Source organism: Coregonus clupeaformis, chromosome 15 (genome assembly GCF_020615455.1).
Source record: "Coregonus clupeaformis isolate EN_2021a chromosome 15, ASM2061545v1, whole genome shotgun sequence".
Classification (NCBI taxonomy): domain Eukaryota; kingdom Metazoa; phylum Chordata; class Actinopteri; order Salmoniformes; family Salmonidae; genus Coregonus; species Coregonus clupeaformis.
The window spans coordinates 18534915-18552667 of record NC_059206.1 but is presented as its reverse complement, the minus strand read 5'-3'; the positions used below and the strand labels follow the sequence as shown (position 1 = coordinate 18552667).

General features: G+C 42.6%; 2 protein-coding genes across 5 annotated transcripts; both read right to left on the bottom strand.

Annotated features, from left to right (window-relative positions):
- Positions 1-291: 291 nt before the first annotated feature.
- On the bottom strand, positions 292-11362 carry LOC121580057 (WD repeat-containing protein 76). Of its 4 annotated transcripts, none has more exons than XM_045225025.1 (16): positions 11101-11362; positions 5626-5766; positions 5410-5490; positions 4478-4570; positions 4320-4378; positions 3898-4018; positions 3569-3670; positions 3308-3348; positions 2985-3141; positions 2553-2711; positions 2263-2378; positions 2046-2144; positions 1643-1795; positions 1382-1435; positions 1095-1203; positions 292-861 (listed from the first exon to the last, which is right to left on the bottom strand). In XM_045225025.1, exons 2-16 carry the CDS (start codon positions 5761-5763, stop codon positions 718-720), a joined length of 1626 nt encoding a protein of 541 aa, XP_045080960.1. In that variant the 5' UTR covers positions 5764-5766; positions 11101-11362; the 3' UTR covers positions 292-717. The 4 variants fall into 4 exon arrangements, with proteins under 4 accessions (XP_045080960.1, XP_041751056.2, XP_045080961.1 ...); XM_041895122.2 differs by having other exon boundaries at positions 11163-11362; XM_045225026.1 differs by lacking the exon at positions 5410-5490 and having other exon boundaries at positions 11163-11357.
- A 196-nt stretch (positions 11363-11558) lies between these two features.
- Positions 11559-16524, bottom strand: LOC121560399 (pro-cathepsin H). The gene is made up of 12 exons (XM_041873387.2): positions 16407-16524; positions 15940-15971; positions 15598-15703; positions 15379-15449; positions 15150-15254; positions 14744-14830; positions 14481-14536; positions 14264-14345; positions 13783-13851; positions 13573-13679; positions 13123-13248; positions 11559-12074 (listed from the first exon to the last, which is right to left on the bottom strand). The coding sequence occupies exons 1-12, from the start codon at positions 16480-16482 to the stop codon at positions 11999-12001; spliced, it is 993 nt and encodes a 330-aa protein (XP_041729321.2). The 5' UTR covers positions 16483-16524; the 3' UTR covers positions 11559-11998.
- Positions 16525-17753: the final 1229 nt, after the last annotated feature.

The following is a 17753-nucleotide window of genomic DNA, read 5'->3' as shown; positions in this document are numbered from 1 at the left end:
AATTTGAAAACAATTTCTGAAACCCCCCCCCCCCATCACACACAGCCTAACACAGACGCACACTTCTCACTAAGTCCGAACCGTAACACAGAAGGCTACTAGTCTAATAACATAGCTTACTTCTAAGGTAGGCCTATACCTGAGTTGGGTTACATTGTAATGTTATTTTTGGTGTTGATGAGTTACTCTGGTGATGGGAGGAAAAACTGCAGCAAATAATTAGCCTAGGCACAGAAGAGAGAGTGAGTTGTCTGATATATGGGACACATTTTCAGTGCACTGGTATTTTGCCATGTTGGTTTCGATTGTAGGGCTGTAGCAACTGAATTCTGGTCGATTTTACTTGAATAAAACCATCAATCACAAAATTCGCTGCTGGCACAATAGAGCCAATGAAAGGTAATAAACTACATGAAAAACTAAACTTCAGCTAAATATATAAACTTTATTTAAACTAACTACACATCAACAAATTGATAGAAAACAATGTGCAACAATAGCAAAGGCAGCTTGCAGATAAACATACAAAAAAATTAAAATAAAAAAATACCAACTTATTTTGGTCTATTCTAAGCATGTGTTATGGGCCCGTATTGATAAAGCATTTTAGAGTAGGAGAGCCTTTTAAATCATAATGAATAAGAGGGTGGGTACCTGATCCTAGATCAGCCCTCTTACTCTGAGATGCTTTGTGAACACTGGCCCAGGTTCCTCCTCTCAGTCGGTGAAGACGTACAGTCGTCCGGAGGCGTTACCCCCCAGTAGAGCGTTCCTGGTGGGGTGGAAGGCTGTGACGGAGAGCACCGTGGTGATCTCTGGGTCCTGGAAGGAGTGCTGGAGCTTCCCACTCTCATGGAACACCTGGATAGAAAAGGATATACTTTATTGTCCCAAAGGAGAAAATTGTCTTGGACACTTTCAGTGCTGCTGTATTCAAAATATATTAAACATTACCCATATCATACACATCATGTATAGCCACATAATGCATAACTTGTACACCGACCTTACACATTTATACTAACACGACCTCAGATCTTACTTATTGTTGTTGAGGTTAGATGATAGACGTGGGAACAAAGGAATGCTTATACCTGGACTCTGCGAGGCCGCTGCATGCTGCCCACAACGAAGCAGTCGTCCCTCTTGGGGTCCCACACCGCCTGCAGCTTGGACAGCCAGCGCCCCGTGTTCAATTGATGTCTGCAAAGAGGGACAAAGGAAATGGATTCAATAGATATAAACTGTGTCATAACTATAGGTATGGCACCACTACACAAAGACGCCACTACAAAGATCCTGGATTTGCTGGCTGATGTCTATTGGTAGGGATCATTCCACAATGTTTAGTTTTTAAAATGTGATAGTATAATTAATTTACTTGATGGAGGTCAGTAGCGGAGCTCTGGAGGTCAGTTCCGAGGTGTCGTAAATCCTGAAAAACAAAGTAAATGTAATTGTAGAACATTTCAGGTTTCAAGAAAGTATTGGACCATAAGCTCAGTAACTTTTAAAAAACACTTTTATGATAGCATATTGGCAAATGATTCATTTGAACTTGAGCAATCTTTTCATAATTTCCCCCATCTCTTTACATATTTTAATGTACTAACGTCTTACTGTAGCATGCAGACAGACTCACCTGATGTTGTCGTCTAGGCAGGTGGTCACTACTCTGTTACCAGTGCCAGGAGAGAAGTAGGCACTTGAGATGCTCTTTGAGTGACCATAGAGCTGGGAGACTGGCTCGCTCGACGACGCCTTCAAACATCGAGCATCGTAAATGCTCACAATACTAGAGGAAAATCAGTTTTGGCAACATAAAAGATCAATGAAGTAGAAAGTGGATTTCCTGAATAGGACTATTCATACAGATTCAAGGGCTGCAATAAGTAATAATTTTGCAAACTTGACAAAATACATAAATCAATCTTATTAAAGCATAGGATTGTCAAGGCTCGAATGTAGAGATTGGTTGCCATAATGACGTCAGTCCACCTGATTGGTTGACATTTTACATCATGGCACTGATTCACATTTTTTACCTGTTCTCAGCCACCATGATGTACTGCTTCTGAACAGGGTGGACGTGAACACAGCGAACCGTCTTGGTATCCAGGCTATGGAGGGACTCATGAGAGGTTCTGAGTAAAAACGAGACAGACCAATATTACTAAGGCATTAGCAATTAGCTTTTTGACTTGACTTAAAACACAATGGCCAGTCCTTGTACAGAGAGAAATAAAAACGATGTGACTTTACCCTGGAGTCCGCCTGTCAACGATGGCAACGTCTCCATACCAGTCCCCGGTGACTAGCGTCGAACAGTCATGTGACAGGAAGTCAAAGGTTCTCAAGCCATCCTTGATCCGATACACCTAGTTGGAGAAAGGACAGAGATAATGTAACAAAGACAGAACAGGGAATCTAAAGTCTGATATGTGTGTTAAATTCCCGCTGGGGTCACACATCCCGAAATGCATGCATCGCTTTTGAAAAAAAAAAAGATTGCTAAATGGCATTTACGATTATCGTTTTATTATGCACGGTACCTCATCAAAAACACATTTCTCCACGTCTGTGCTCCGTAGGGTCCCGTCGTAGCTGAGGGTCAACAGGTCTGTAGGATGTGACCTGGAGAACGCCATGCAGGCCACCGGCCGGACGTGTGGCTCAAACAGCAGCACGCCGTCGTCACCCATATCAGAGTCCTGAGAAAACAAACAGCAGCACGCCGTCGTCACCCATATCAGAGTCCTGAGAAAACAAACAGCAGCACGCCGTTGCCGCGTTCAAAACAACTGGGAACTCCGAAAAAATACTAGCTCCGACTGGGATTTTTTTCCTGAGTTCCCAGTTGTTTTGAACACGGCAAGTCCTGAGAAAAACAAACAAATAAGCCCAGTCACACTTCACACATTAACTCTACTGCATCCAGCTTGACTGTGTGTGTGTGTGTGTGTGTGTGTGTAGAGTGTACTCACGAGGTTCCACAGCCCCACTCCTCCCCACTTGTCCCCAGCCGCCATGAGCAGACAACTGCTACACGGGTGGAAGGCAGCAGAGAAGATACGACTCTTCACCACCTTAGCTACTCCTCCAATCTCACTCAGCTCCATGCTCTTCAGAGTATTACGGTACCTGGAAACGTACCCAATGTAATGTCAGCCTGGCATAGGTTAGGGTTTTACACATCTTCACATTCAAATCAGTACAGGACGTCCATTAAATACAACAAATATATATGTTTGTCACAGAACGCCAAGAAAAAAAGGCCAAACCCCTTAACATCCAAAATGAAACTCACTCTTTGAGATCCAACTCCTCCTTTTCTTCTTTGATTAAGTCCTGTGGAATAAAACAAACTGTAAAAGAACAGTGAGAAGAAGAGAGAAGCTGTAAACAGTTATGATGAACATAGGACTGAAGAGTTAGCCTGGTCCAGATCTGTTTGTGTGGTCTTGCCAAATCCTATGGTCATTGTCACGCCAAATGAGTTGGCAAGACCGCACAAACAGATCTGGGACCAGGCTAGAGAAAAGTAGGTAATGGTGAACAAATGTGCCACCTCTGTCCACAGCTTGAGAAGCTCAGGTGGTAGTGAACTATCCTCCTCCATGTTGACTGGCTCCATACTAATGGGCCCCTCTGGCTTCCTGGCCCGTTCAATCTTTAGTAAATACACATCAACATAAACAAACAAACCATTATCATGAGAAATAAAGTAGCGTTTCAAGATTAAACTGGAACAAATGCGAAAAGTAGGCTTTTATTTGTGTAGTGTAGAAGTACAATTTCTTAACATAAGAGCATTTCCTATTGGTCAGTTACTCACGTCGCATTTTGCTATTGGACAGTCACTTACGGGTCGCATTTTTCGATTGGTCAGTCACTCACACGTTCAGCTTCATAATAAATCCTGCGTGGTTCCGGGGGCAGGGTGAGTGACTCTGCTTCTTTCTTCTGGATTCTCAAGGACTTGGTGCGAGGAGGCAGTATTTCTGTCCAGGCTACCTTACTGTAGTGAGCCAAGACGTTAGTTACATTGTGTTAGAAACAGAAACTAGTCACACTGACATTCTCTATCCAAGCTGGCCATAATAAATACATTCTGTTTGCCATTAGTTACAGAAGCTCATATGGGCCTTATGTCCTAAAGGGATTAAGTATGTATAACGGAAGCTCATTCACTTTGTACTGAGACCAAATTTGACTGACCAGTGCAAGTACATACACACACAGTACACAGGAAAAATTTAAGTAAGTTGTACAAAATATATATTTTCAGTCATTTGTACAAATATTTATTCTGTCATTACTTTAGTTTCTGTCTCTTGAGACCTCTCTGTGGTGTTTCTGGTTTCAAATCCTTCTTGGCCTATTGAGGAAACAATAAGTTATTCATTTCACCACAAGGAGTTTCAGGGAAATGTGCATAGGTAGATACCATTGAAACTTTGTTCTTTAATAAACTAACCTCAAGTAGTTTTATGGAGGACAGGAACTCTTGGTTTTGTCTGATATTTTCCAACCGTTCCAATTCATATGTCGATAGACCTCCAGGTTGTATCTGCAATGTGAAAACAAAGAGTAAAGTGAGGTCACCAACAGAGTTGTATTCATTAGTGCAGTGGTTTTCAAACCTCTCCTCTTGGACCCACAGACGTTTCACAGTTTTGTTGTAGCCCTGAACTAGCTCACCTGATCGCCTAAACAAGGGTAGTGTTCCTCTGCTCAGATGTTGATGACGCATGCCACAATGCCTGGATCGGTATTTTACATATCAGCTAACCACATAATGTTGTTATAGCTATCTGGTGCCCGACGGCAGTCGATGACGTGGCACGCAACAATTGGTTGATGCATGCAACGTCTGAGCAGGGGAACACGACCATTGGCATGATCCTTTGTTGACAAGTTGAACCGGGTGTGCTAGCTCAGGAATAGTTCAAATACATGAAACGGCTGGGGGTCCCCGAGGAGAGGTTAGAAAACCTCTGCATTAGTCCACATGTAACATGCAGGATATGAACCTGGGTCTCCGCGGGAGAAACCAACATCTTGACCATTAGACCAAGAGGAAATTCCCTATTGGCCCTAGGGCCGACTGATTTTGAAGTCGCAGGCATGGGCTACCCATCACGTGACCATGAGCAACCATGACCGACTCATGTCCGCTACACACAAGCCGTAGCAAAGGTTTCTCAACCCAAAAGAAAAACAAGCATTTTTTAATGGACAAGTTGAGGTAGTCTCTCCCGGTTTCAATATGACAATACAATTGGTTTTCTTCCGTTTGGTGCCTAATGAAACATGACCCTGGCATGTCTCTATAATATTGTAATCTAGACCATATGAGTACAATGCTAGGTCATTTGGCCTAAATACTGTTCTGTAATGACCACTTACATCCTTGTCTTCATCTTCGACTTTCTTCTTCTCTTTTACTTTTTCAATTCTTCCTTCCACTTTCAAAGGAAGTGCTTTTCTCTGAGACAAATTGCATTTAATTGTAAAATTACTAGCATAGCCCTGTTATAGCCCATTATACACAGATTTGCATTGAACTTGCACTTTGGAATTGCATCATGGAACAGTGGTCATCATATGGGTGGACACACGTACCTTTCTTTTTGTTCCTTGATTGTCTTTGAAGCTGGGCTTAGGTACCATTACCTCATCTGGGGCGAATGTCTTGGGTTTGCACCCCTCTTTTGCTGAACGGCGTACAGGGACACCATTCTCAGTGTCCGCTGGCTTCATTTCCTGCAATTAATGTTGGGATGCTTTTCAATTTGGTAATGACTTAAACAGGTCTATAATTTATCATACATTTAGCACAGTGGTATCTTCAGCTAGACAGCTAGCTAGCTCCTACAATGCTGGCGGTCCGGGAAAGAATGCTAGCTAGGTGTGCAAGGAAACTTCAGGTGCACATGGGCGGGGAATTTAGAATACTACAGTAATGTGATTGGATAACAGGTCATCTCAGAACCTGGAACCAAATCTTGCATGAGCGCTAGCAGAGATGAAGATGATGAAGATGGGTCATCACTAGCTTCTATAGCAGGGGTATTCAAATACAATTTCAGAAGGTCCAGTCACACAAATGTCCTAAGTGGGAAAGGTCCTGATAGAATAGATATTGTCATTTATCGGAGCTCTAGTACAGCATAGTAACAAACTTACCATTGTCCATATTATGATTTGGGATACATGGTTTTATATCAAATGTTTTCAGGACTACTATTAAATGAGACCAATCAGACACATTTTAATGAATTACAAACAACTTTATTTTGACTGTGAAAATGTGCATTTTACAGGCTGAGCTATAGTAGTAAGTAGGCTATTACTATTTGTCATGCTGCTTCAAAGAAATTTAAGAAATGAGTACAACAAAAAGTATTTAAAAAATGAATGGTTTCTCTTTTTACAAAAATATAATAAAGTGCACATTTGTGACAACATTGCTAAAGAACAAAAGTGGTTGCATAGTAATCTGTATGCAAAAAAGGCACTGAGCCAATGTACATGGACCATGCATTTCTCTTAATTGAATAAATAATAACACATTTTATGGAGAACAAAGGAGAGTACAATAGAAAATAAAATATGAGTGCACAGTCTGTGTTCCATGCATGCACAAGTCATTCTAGGCCTTGCATCAATGACTGCTACTCCTACTGCTCTCTCCTTGTCTGACCATGTGTTCTCGCATACCCCGAGAGCATCTGGTCAGCGGGGTGGTGGCACAGGAATCCTCATCTCTCCCAAGTGGACATTCTCTCTTTTCCCCCTGACCCATCTGTCTATTCCATGCTGTCACAGTCACTAGCCCATTCAAGCTTAACATCCTTGTCATTTAATCGCCCTCCAGGTTCCCTTGGAGAGTTCATCAATGAGCTTGACGCCTTGATAAATTCCTTTCCTGAGGATGGCTCACCCCTCACAGTTCTGGGTGACTTTAACCTCATTAAGTCTACCTTTGACTAATTTCTCTCTGCCTCCTTCTTTCCACTCCTCTCCTCTTTTGACCTCACCCTCTCACCGTCCCCCCCTACTCACAAGGCAGGCAATACGCTTGACCTCATCTTTACTAGATGCTGTTCTTCTACTAATCTCACTGCAACTCCCCTCCAAGTCTCCGACCACTACTTTGTATCCTTTTCTCTCTCGCTCTCCTCCAACACTACTCACTCTGCCCCTACTCAGATGGTAATGCGCCGTCGCAACCTTCGCTCTCTCTCTCCCGCTACTCTCTCCTCTTCCATCCTATCATCTCTTCCCTCTGCTCAATCCTTCTCCCTCCAATCTCCTGATTCTGCCTCCTCAACCCTCCTCTCCTCCCTTTCTGCATCCTTTGACTCTCTATGTCCCCTATCCTTCCGGCCGGCTTGGTCCTCCCCTCCTGCTCTGTGGCTTGACGACTCATTGCGAGCTCACAGAACAGGGCTCCGGGCAGCCGAGCGGAAATGGAGGAAAACTAGACTCCCTGCGGACCTGGCATCTTTTCACTCCCTCCTCTCTACATTTTCTTCCTCTGTTTCTGCTGCTAACGCCACTTTCTACCACTCTAAATTCCAAGCATCTGCCTCTAACCCTAGGAAGCTCTTTGCCACCTTCTCCTCCCTGCTGAAACCTCCTCCCCCTCGCCCTTCCTCCCTCTCTGTGGATGACTTCATCAACCATTTTGAAAAGGTTGACGACATCCGATCCTCGTTTGTTAAGTCAAATGACACTGCTGGTCCTGCTCACACTGCCCTACCCTATGCTTTGACTTCTTTCTCCCCTCTCTCTCCAGATGAAATCTTGCGACTTGTGACGGCCGGCCGCCCAACAACCTGCCCGCTTGACCCTATCCCCTCCTCTCTTCTCCAGACCATTTCCGGAGACCTTCTCCCTTACCTCACCTTGCTCATCAACTCATCCTTGACCGCTGGCTATGTCCCTTCCATCTTCAAGAGAGCGAGAGTTGCACCCCTTCTCAAAAAACCTACTCTCGATCCCTCCGATGTCAACAACTACAGACCAGTATCCCTTCTTTCTTTTCTCTCCAAAACTCTTGAGCGTGCCGTCTTTAGCCAACTCTCTTGCTATCTCTCTCAGAATGACCTTCTTGATCCAAACCAGTCAGGTTTCAAGACTGGTCATTCAACTGAGACTGCTCTTCTCTGTGTCACGGAGGCTCTCCACACTGCTAAAGCTAACTCTCTCTCCTCTGCTCTTGTCCTTCTAGACCTGTCTGCTGCCTTTGATACTGTGAACCATCAGATCCTCCTCTCCACCCTCTCCGAGTTGGGCATCTCCGGCACGGCTCACTCTTGGATTGCGTCCTACCTGACAGGTCGCTCCTACCAAGTGGCGTGGCGAGAATCTGTCTCCGCACTACGTGCTCTCACCACTGGTGTCCCCCAGGGCTCAGTTCTAGGCCCTCTCCTATTCTCGCTATACACCAAGTCACTTGGCTCTGTCATATCCTTATATGGTCTCTCCTATCATTGCTACGCAGACGACACACAACTAATTTTCTCCTTTCCCCCTTCTGATAACCAGGTGGCGAATCGCATCTCTGGCAGACATATCAGTGTGGCTGACGGATCTCCACCTCAAGCAGAACCTCGGCAAGACAGAGCTGCTCGTTCCATTAAAAAAAAGGACTGCCCGTTCCATGATCTTGCCATCACGGTTGACAACTCCGTTGTGTCCTCCTCCCAGAGTGCAAAGAGCCTTGGCGTGACCCTGGACAACACCCTGTCGTTCTCCGCTAACATCAAGGCGGTGACCCGATCCTGTAGGTTTATGCTCTACAACATTCGCAGAGTACGACCCTGCCTTACACAGGAAGCGGCACAGGTCCTAATCCAGGCACTTGTCATCTCCCGTCTGGATTACTGCAACTCGCTGTTTGCTGGGCTCCCTGCCTGTGCCATTAAACCCCTATAACTCATCCAGAATGCCGCAGCCCGTCTGGTGTTCAACCTTCCCAAGTTCTCTCACGTCACCACGCTCCTCCGCACACTCCACTGGCTTCCAGTTGAAGCTCGCATCTGCTACAAGACCATGGTGCTTGCCTACGGAGCTGTGAGGGGAACAGCACCTCCGTACCTTCAGGCTCTGATCCATCCCTACACCCAAACGAGGGCATTGCGTTCATCCACCTCTGGCCTGCTGGCCCCACTACCTCTGCGGAAGCACAGTTCCCGCTCAGCCCAGTCAAAACTGTTCGCTGCTCTGGCACAATGGTGGAACAAGCTCCCTCACAACGCCAGGATAGCGGAGTCACTCACCACCTTCCGGAGACACTTGAAACCCCACCTCTTTAAGGAATACCTGGGATAGGATAAAGTAATCCTTCTACCCCCCTTACCCCACCCCACCCAAAAAATAAAATAATAATAATATTGTAAAGTGGTTATCCCACTGGCTATAAGGTGAATGCACCAATTTGTAAGTTGCTCTGGATAAGAGCGTCTGCTAAATGAGGTAAATGTAAAATGTAAATGTTGAATCTGACTTTGACTGGAATCTAACTTTGTGGCTATAGAAGCAAGTGGAAACCGCGAATAGACGGTGGTCACTAGTTACCACAGCCACAAAGTCATAAAGGTCAATTCACCATCATACCAGGTCATGTAATGCTTAAAAACATAACATTTATGAATAAGATATTTGGCTACAGAATTGCTATTTCTTACCGATCTCTGCAGTTTCCGTCCAAAAACGAATTATGTGAAATGACGTCAACACATACTGGATGAGTTACTGGCTAGCTTAGCTAACGAACTAGCTACGGTCGCTGCGCGCATGACCAGAATGACATGATGATCAACCACCAAAGGCAAACCCCACCAGGCCATGCAAAACGAACTAACCCACTGTTTGTACAATGAAATTATGATTGGTTTGTTACTGGCTAGCTACAGTATATCTTACCCCATTCATAGACGCTAATTGCTTTAGCGCCTATTGACGATATTATCTTCGAATGTAACCGCTGAAAACCCTAAATACTGAGAAGGATTTTCAAGAGCTCTTGAAAACCCTTCTCTGTATGTAGGGGTTTCAGCCAATACATTCGCCCACTGTTGTCCACCTGTCTTCCATAAACAAGCTATGTAACATGGAGATATGGCGGTGTGGGAATACTAACCCTATGAAGGTGTGTAGTAATTTAACTTTTTTTATTATTTTCTCGCTGATATGAAAGATAGGTTCCTTGTGTTTCCAAAAACGTACCACAAGCGATGAGTGTTAATGTTTAGAGCAAGCGTTGGGGCTCATAACAAAACCACCTGTCCGAAGATACTACTATCGTCAATAGGCGCTAAAGCAGTTACCTCTGAATGGGGTAGCTAGCTATATCAGTAGCTAGGTAGGTTAACATTGACACAGGTATTCGACAAAAGCAATGTCGCAACAAAAAAAAGTGTAATGGAAACGGAAGATGGGAGACATTTTCTAAAGATAAACATTTTCATCCTGTCGACAGGGGTGGATTTTTCTTCTGTCTAACTTTCTTAATTGCAACAAATCTGATGGAACCGGTGTTTTTCGAATAGATTAGATTACGGAATCATTTTGAAGGTACGCGGTGCACGTGATCCATGTCACCGCGTAACTATAAAGCTCCACTCCACAATTAATTCTAAATGCCTACGTCTTGCAAAATCATTTTTTAAAACTTTACTAATATTTTTTTATTTTCTTTGTAGGACGAGGATTTGCCTTGCTTTTCTTGGTTGGCTGGCAAGTTTCACAATCAAATTATTTCAGATCTACAGGAGTGCAAGTTTCACCATGGCATGGACGATTTATTAGAATATGGCAAATATTAAGTCAATTATTGCATTATATCCATGCTGGTTTTCGCGGGCTACCTGGGACATCGCCAATTTATTAATACGCAATTTGCCTAAATGGGTAACGGAAACGCTTCAACGTTATAGGTGTGAAGTCATTGCGTCCAGCTGTTTTAATCGACAAGATAGTTAAATGGAAACTCACCCTAGCAGGCAATTGTCGCATCTATTTTCTACACGAACTCTAAATGTTAACAAAAATCACTGGACAAGTTAATGGAAACAACTTGTGACTTACTAGCAATATTTCAAGGGTGGTTGTGTATGGATAGCTGTATAAGCGATGGTCCTTAATCTTCCCTGCAACTTGTAGTGCAATTTCACAAACGCGTTCGGATGTTTTGGTTCTTACGAATCAATCAGGCAAACGGAGTCGCAAATACTTAGCTTGCGAGCTAGGTCCGAACAGCTGTGTTTCTTTTCTCGAGTCTTCTTGGTTGATGCATCTCCCGCCACGATGGTGTTTTGTAACAAGCCCCTCCCCCTGTGTTGTGCAAGATAATTCACAGCAGCTGATTGGTTACTATGCTTACATTTACATTTACGTCATTTAGCAGACGCTCTTATCCAGAGCGACTTACAAATAGGTGCATTCACCTTATAGCCAGTGGGATAACCACTTTACAAAGTTTTTTTTTTGGGGGGGTAGAAGGATTACTTTATCCTATCCCATGCTTTTTCTATAACAGCAGACGCTTCACTTGGGACACTTTATTTATAAAATATGAACCAGGGATCAATATCATTTAGCTTTTCATGTGCCAATGGCTTTGGAGATCTCTTAAGAACAGACTTTTTTTGTGCTACATAAGCACATGATTCAAAGACTCTCACTACCCAGTCATTGCCTACTAACTAACCATGACCACCCACAACCATTAGCCATACCATATACAGTACAATCCTTCAGAAAACGATCAATTTATAATTAAGTAAACATAAGTCACTTGGCAAATGTAAAACTCACATTGTAACAGTATAACTACAGTTCTTAAAAACATGTCCATGCAAATAACAAAGAGATGCCCACTCCTGTCCTCCCACTGAGAAAAATTATCCAGTTTATCCTGACTTCTCATACTGTAGCTGAAGACTGACTGCAGCGTTCTCTTCTTCTCTTCTGAGTTCCCGTTACATCACACCAGCGGGAGAGGATAAGAGGAGCAGGCTGCCAGTCCACACATGTTCCTCCCTCGTTCTATTAGGAAATATCTGAGGAGGAAATACAAAACAAAACAGATTTTGTAAGCTATACCGAACAAATATATAAATGCAACATGCAACAATTTAAAAGATTTTACTGAGTTATAGTTCGTATAAGGAAATCAGTCAATTGAAATAAATTCATTAGGCCCTAATCTATGGATTTCACATGACTGGGAATACAGATATGCATCTGTTGGTCACAGATACCTTATTTTTTTAAAGTAGGGGCGTGGATCAGAAAACCAGTCAGTATCTGGTGTGACCACCATTTGCCTCATGCAGCGCGGCACATCTCCTTCGCATAGAGTTGATCAGGCTGTTGACTGTGGCCTGTGGAATGTTGTCCCACTCCTCTACATTGGCTGTGAAAAGTTGCTGGATATTGGTGGGAACTGGAACACAGTTGCTGGATATTGGTGGGAACTGGAACACGCTGTCGTACATGTCGATCCAGAGCAACCCAAACATGCTCAATGGGTGACATGTCTGGTGAGTATGCATGCCATGGAAAAACTGGGACATTTTCCAGGAATTGTGTACAGATCCTTGCGACATGGGGCCATGCATTATCATGCTGAAACATGAGTTGATGGCGGCGGATGAATGGGCCTCAGGATCTCGTCATGGTATCTCTGTGCATTCAAATTGCCATCGATAAAATGCAATTGTGTTCATTGTCCATAGCTTATGCCTGCTCATACCATAACCCCACCGCCACCATGGGGCATTCTGTTCACAATGTTGACATCAGCAAACCGCTCACCCACACAACACCATACACGTGGTCTGCAGTTGGGAGGCCGGTTAGACGTACTGCCAAATTCTCTGGCAACAGCTCCGGTGGACATTCCTGCTGTCAGCATGCCAATTGCACGCTCCCTCAAAACTATTAAGACTCTAAAAGTAACAGGAGATAGACAGCTCTCTTGCAGTATACGTGTCCTACAATGTCTGGGTGTTCAATAGCTGATCTGTGTTCATGAAGCATCTATATAGTTATCATTAGTAAAAAAAAGTAAGTTTGACCGCACTCAATATTTTTTTATGTATTTACCCATCCATTCCCCAGTTGGTGCCCCAGGAGTTTTTCACGATCCAATATGGAGTGCTATTCTCTTCACCATATCCCACTGCCAGTACAGCATGGTTCACATTGTCTGTAGTGTTCTTACATGTAGTGCTAGTACAAACAAAGAATGCATTATAAATGAAAACACAGGGAGGACATAAGTTAATTAATTGTAATAGATGGTCAAATTTGCAGTTTGTATACATTATGTGAACGGCAAGGAGCTTTACAGCTCATGAAAGTCTTCTACGGCAACATTGTATGGCTCATAAGTACAGTCTTCTACCTTCCACACATTATTTGATAAGATTTAGAGGTCCACAATTCAATTCCCACAAAGCTCCTTAATCCTGCCACCCAACATTTATCGTCAAGTGGGAGTGATAAGGAACACGAGTGTACTGGGCAACAAGAGTGTACTGGGCTTACTCTCACCTGCTGTACACACCATCTTTGTAGTGGATGAAGTCATTGGTCACTTCATAGCCAAAGCTGACTGGGTTCAGTCTGGCCACAGCATCAACCATGCCCTTTTCATCATACTGTTATAGGGGGGAAGACAGAACAACATACCAATTGCCGAACAAGAAAACAATGTGTAGGTCAGATGCAGAGGTTGTAAAACATTTCGTTTTAGTCTCTCACACTTGTTATGTTGACAACATCTTTCACGAAGGCAGCTGCCAACTCGGGCTTGAAATTGCAAGAGCCATCCTAAAAAAAGGAATTGGGATAAAAAAAGTATATAGTGAGTAATCCAAACAAGTGAGTAATAAGGATGAAATACTATTATAAACTGGGTGGTTCAAGCCCTGAATGCTGATTGACTGACAGCCGTGGTATATCAGACCGTATACCACGGGCATGACAAAACATGTATTTTTAATGCTCTAATTACATTGGTAACTAGTTTATAATAGCAATAAGGCACCTCTGGGGTTTGTGGTATATGGCCAATATACCACGGCTAAGGGCTGTATCCAGGCACTCCGCGTTGCGTCGTGCAAAAGAAAAGCCCTTAGCCATATACCACACCCCCTTGTGCATTATTGCTTAAGTATAACACTGTTACTTGTGTTATTACCGTTTTCCTTTTTTACACTAAGAACAAATTATAAATACATACATGTCCCGTGTAAGGATAGTCATCTTCGGTCATGAGTCCATTGTTGTATTTAACATACTCAAACGCCTGGCTTGGGAGTCCCCTGAAACCAATCAATTACAGTATCTGAATGATGTTTTTGTAGACAGATAGCTACAGTATGTATCAGGAGGCATAGAAGTCACATGCAGGACAGGAGTGATAAGCTCATGTGATTTTAAGATGGTAGGCTACCAACCCCATACATCCGTGATTGTTGAAGTCTTGAGCACAGTCCACCAGTTGCTGCTCAGACTGGAAAACATAGAATGATAAATCACAGAAATAAGGCTATTACCAACAACCATTCAACAACCAATTCAACTACTGTAACCCATTTATTTCTATTGTACCACTTCAGACTAAACCATACAGGGGAACATAGTAGGTTGACTGCCAAAAACAGGGTGAAACATAGTGTGGCACAGTAGAAAATACAAGCAAAATAGGGCTGGTTCTCACCAGAAGTGGGAGTTTTCCAGTAGCTATAGCTGTCACAGACTCCAGACAGCCGGTAGTGGAGAAGGTCCAGCAGCTTCCACAGTGACCCTTAGGACACAACAATAGCACACTCAGCCAACATGATATCAACACAGCACAGTCATAAATGTATAGCTGCTTTTATCTTTTTCACTCGCCCCCCAACAGCCAGTCCATCAGAAATGGACTTGGTCATGTGGTTGTGAATATACACAGAGTAGAAAACATTAGGAACACCTGCTCTTTCCATGACATAGACTGACCAGGTGAATCCAGGTGAAAGCTATGATCCCTTATTGATGTCACTTGTTAAATCCACTTCAATCAGTGTGCGCAACTCAACATTAGGAAGGTGTTCTATATTTAGCCTGTAAGGGAAACGTTGTACCTGGTATTTGACAGGTGACACATAGTTTCCCTTCTCTCTCCAGTCCACAGAATCAGGATATGGCCCATGGCTGCTGATGTGACTCCCTTTGGTGGCAGAGCAGTTCTGATGAAGATAAATGTAAGAACAGTTACTATTGATTAGGCTATCTTTTATCAGGGAAGCTCGTAGACTTAAATTGGGGTTAACTACAGGATCACATTTGAGTAATTACATTTCACAGCGTTACCTGAGGTTCAGTCAGGAGGAAAGTCTTCCTAAACTCTGCAAAGCTCATGTCAGAAAACTGATTCAGTCCCACTGGGAAAAGGAAAGTTAAAAGAGTTGTAAGACATCATACATGTACGTATATAAAGCTACATTATGAATACATTGGAAGTTATGTTGTGACTGGGAAAACAGGAAGAAATTGACAAATAGTTTAAAATAAATAAAATGCATAGCCTACTTGAGAATGTGTGCTTCCCCGCATTATGATGGTCGATTCTCCTCTTATGCCTGGTGAAAATGTCTAGGCGATGGTAATACTCCTCCAGATCATAGACTTTATTATACTGTAATAACAAAAACAGGTATAGGCTACAGTCAGTCTACAAAGGATGACAAACTCATACTGACAAGCAAATACATTTGAGGAAGGTCTTGGCCTACTGCTTTAATTTCTTACAATTAGGAAAAAGATGACTGTGTGTACAGTAACTCTGGTATGTAGCCTACTGTATGTCATCTGCTTTCCTAAAAAATAACACATATCATGGATTTACATTCCAGCCTTTACAGTTTCACATACCTGTAACATCCATTGTTTGAAGTGATATTCCTCTTAAAAAACAAACAAATAAAAAATAATCAAAACAAGACCTATGATTTTGATGGTCACATTGTTACAAGTTTGAAACGGTCATCTGTTTTGTGCAATGACAACATTGTAGGCTATAGCATGTGTCACCGTCGTTTCACTGTTGCATGTCTTATGCAATGTAATAAGCTATAACAGGCTATTCATTTCGGTAGCCTAATTATCTTATTTCTTATTTCATTAGGCTTTTTAAATACAGTCTGGTTAACTGCCCAAATCAAGATCAGAAACATAATTTATGTAGTTAACGGTCGACACAAAAGCCGCTTTCATCAGCAGTGCACTGCATGGCTTGTTGCACTTGACTTTTACTTTGTTTCTTCCGCCACACGTCGATTTGTGCGTGTGAAAGAGTAGCGGGATATCAACAACAAACAGATTAGGCGAGTTATGCTTACCTTCAGGTAAAAATAAGGGTGTTAAATTGGCTAAATGTAAAAAAGCAACAATAACAGCAGCAGTATACAGCGCCATTCCCTCGCGTGTGCTTTCGCAACAAATGGATCACATGACTTGAGTAACCTATCCATGACATTCATATGTCCTCGTGGCAGGGTCGGTTATCAAAGTTTTTGTAAGCGCCAAAACATGCCTAATTGCCCACCCCACATCAAAATAATTAACATCATAGTCAATAAAATGTACTTACTGAGAAGACAAAAATAAAATTGGAAGTATTACAGAATTATTAAAGGCCCAGTGCATTCAAAATTCAGTTTTTCCTGTGTTTTGTATCATATTGTTTAACAGCTGATGACATTAACACTGTAAAAGTGTGAGAAAAAAAACGTCCTGATAGTTGCTGGTTGAAAATACAATCTACACATGACCTTCTAATCAGCAGGTTTTGCATGGGTGGAGTTTCCGGACCAGGCAGTAAATTAGTTGATAGACTAATAACAAAGAGTTCCAAACCTCTCTGCCAATAAAGGCTAGTTTTCAGTTCCCACCACCCCACTCATACCACACCCAGACAGTCCTTGCAAAATTCTTGCTTGAGATTTTTTGTTGTTGTTGCTAAAAAGCTATTTTAGTTTATTTTTGAACATTTAATTGACAACTATTACAGTCAGGTACTTAATTGTTACCCAATGACTTAATATGTATATAAAAACGGCTGCATTGGGCCTTTAAAATTGTAGATTATAACTTTACACACCTTTATACACTGCCACACATGAATATTTCCCAGGTTGTTAAAATAAGGATTATTGTCATACCACTGTATTGTTTGTGTGTGTGTGTGAGAGTGTCTCGTGTCTCTGTCTGTCTGTCTGTCTGTCTGTCTTTCATTTCTGTGTCAATGATGAATCGTTTTAAAATCGGAAGATCTTGCTTGCAGGTTTTTATTTCATTTTAAGAAAATGTCATATTCAGCTCATTTGGTTAAGGCCTTTTCAATTTGGCCACAAGAGGACGGTGTACTCCTTATAAACCAGAGCCTGTTATGCGAGACCAGTGCTCTAGATGGCAGTATAATATCACTGCAAAACAGATATGATGGAACTGGAAAGAGCAACGATGTCTTCTGCAACAGAGCCACTCCCAATGACGTATACATACTAACATTGCTCTTCTCTCTCCAACTCAGCTGTGTTAATGCAGAACTATCAGCTCCTCTTCAAATAAGCTGAGCTACAGGTATTTATCACTATGCTGATGTACCATGCTAGTACAGTGAGCTGTCTTCATCCCTATAGCCTACCTATGGACAGTGCTAGTACAATGGAGGATCCCTATACATT

Excerpts from the sequence above, each read along its gene's own strand:
- LOC121580057 (XM_045225025.1), bottom strand. The coding sequence starts at position 5,763 with ATGAAGCCAGCGGACACTGAGAATGGTGTCCCTGTACGCCGTTCAGCA. Across the intron at positions 5,491-5,625 it reads ATCAAGGAACAAAAAGAAAG|AGAAAAGCACTTCCTTTGAA; the intron begins GTACGTGTGTCC and ends AATTTGTCTCAG. Across the intron at positions 4,379-4,477 it reads CCTCCATAAAACTACTTGAG|GCCAAGAAGGATTTGAAACC; the intron begins GTTAGTTTATTA and ends TTTCCTCAATAG.
- LOC121560399 (XM_041873387.2), bottom strand. The coding sequence starts at position 16,482 with ATGGCGCTGTATACTGCTGCTGTTATTGTTGCTTTTTTACATTTAGCC. Across the intron at positions 14,537-14,743 it reads CTGGAAAACTCCCACTTCTG|TCTGAGCAGCAACTGGTGGA; the intron begins GTGAGAACCAGC and ends TATGTTTTCCAG. Across the intron at positions 14,346-14,480 it reads AACAATCACGGATGTATGGG|GGGACTCCCAAGCCAGGCGT; the intron begins GTTGGTAGCCTA and ends GATTGGTTTCAG.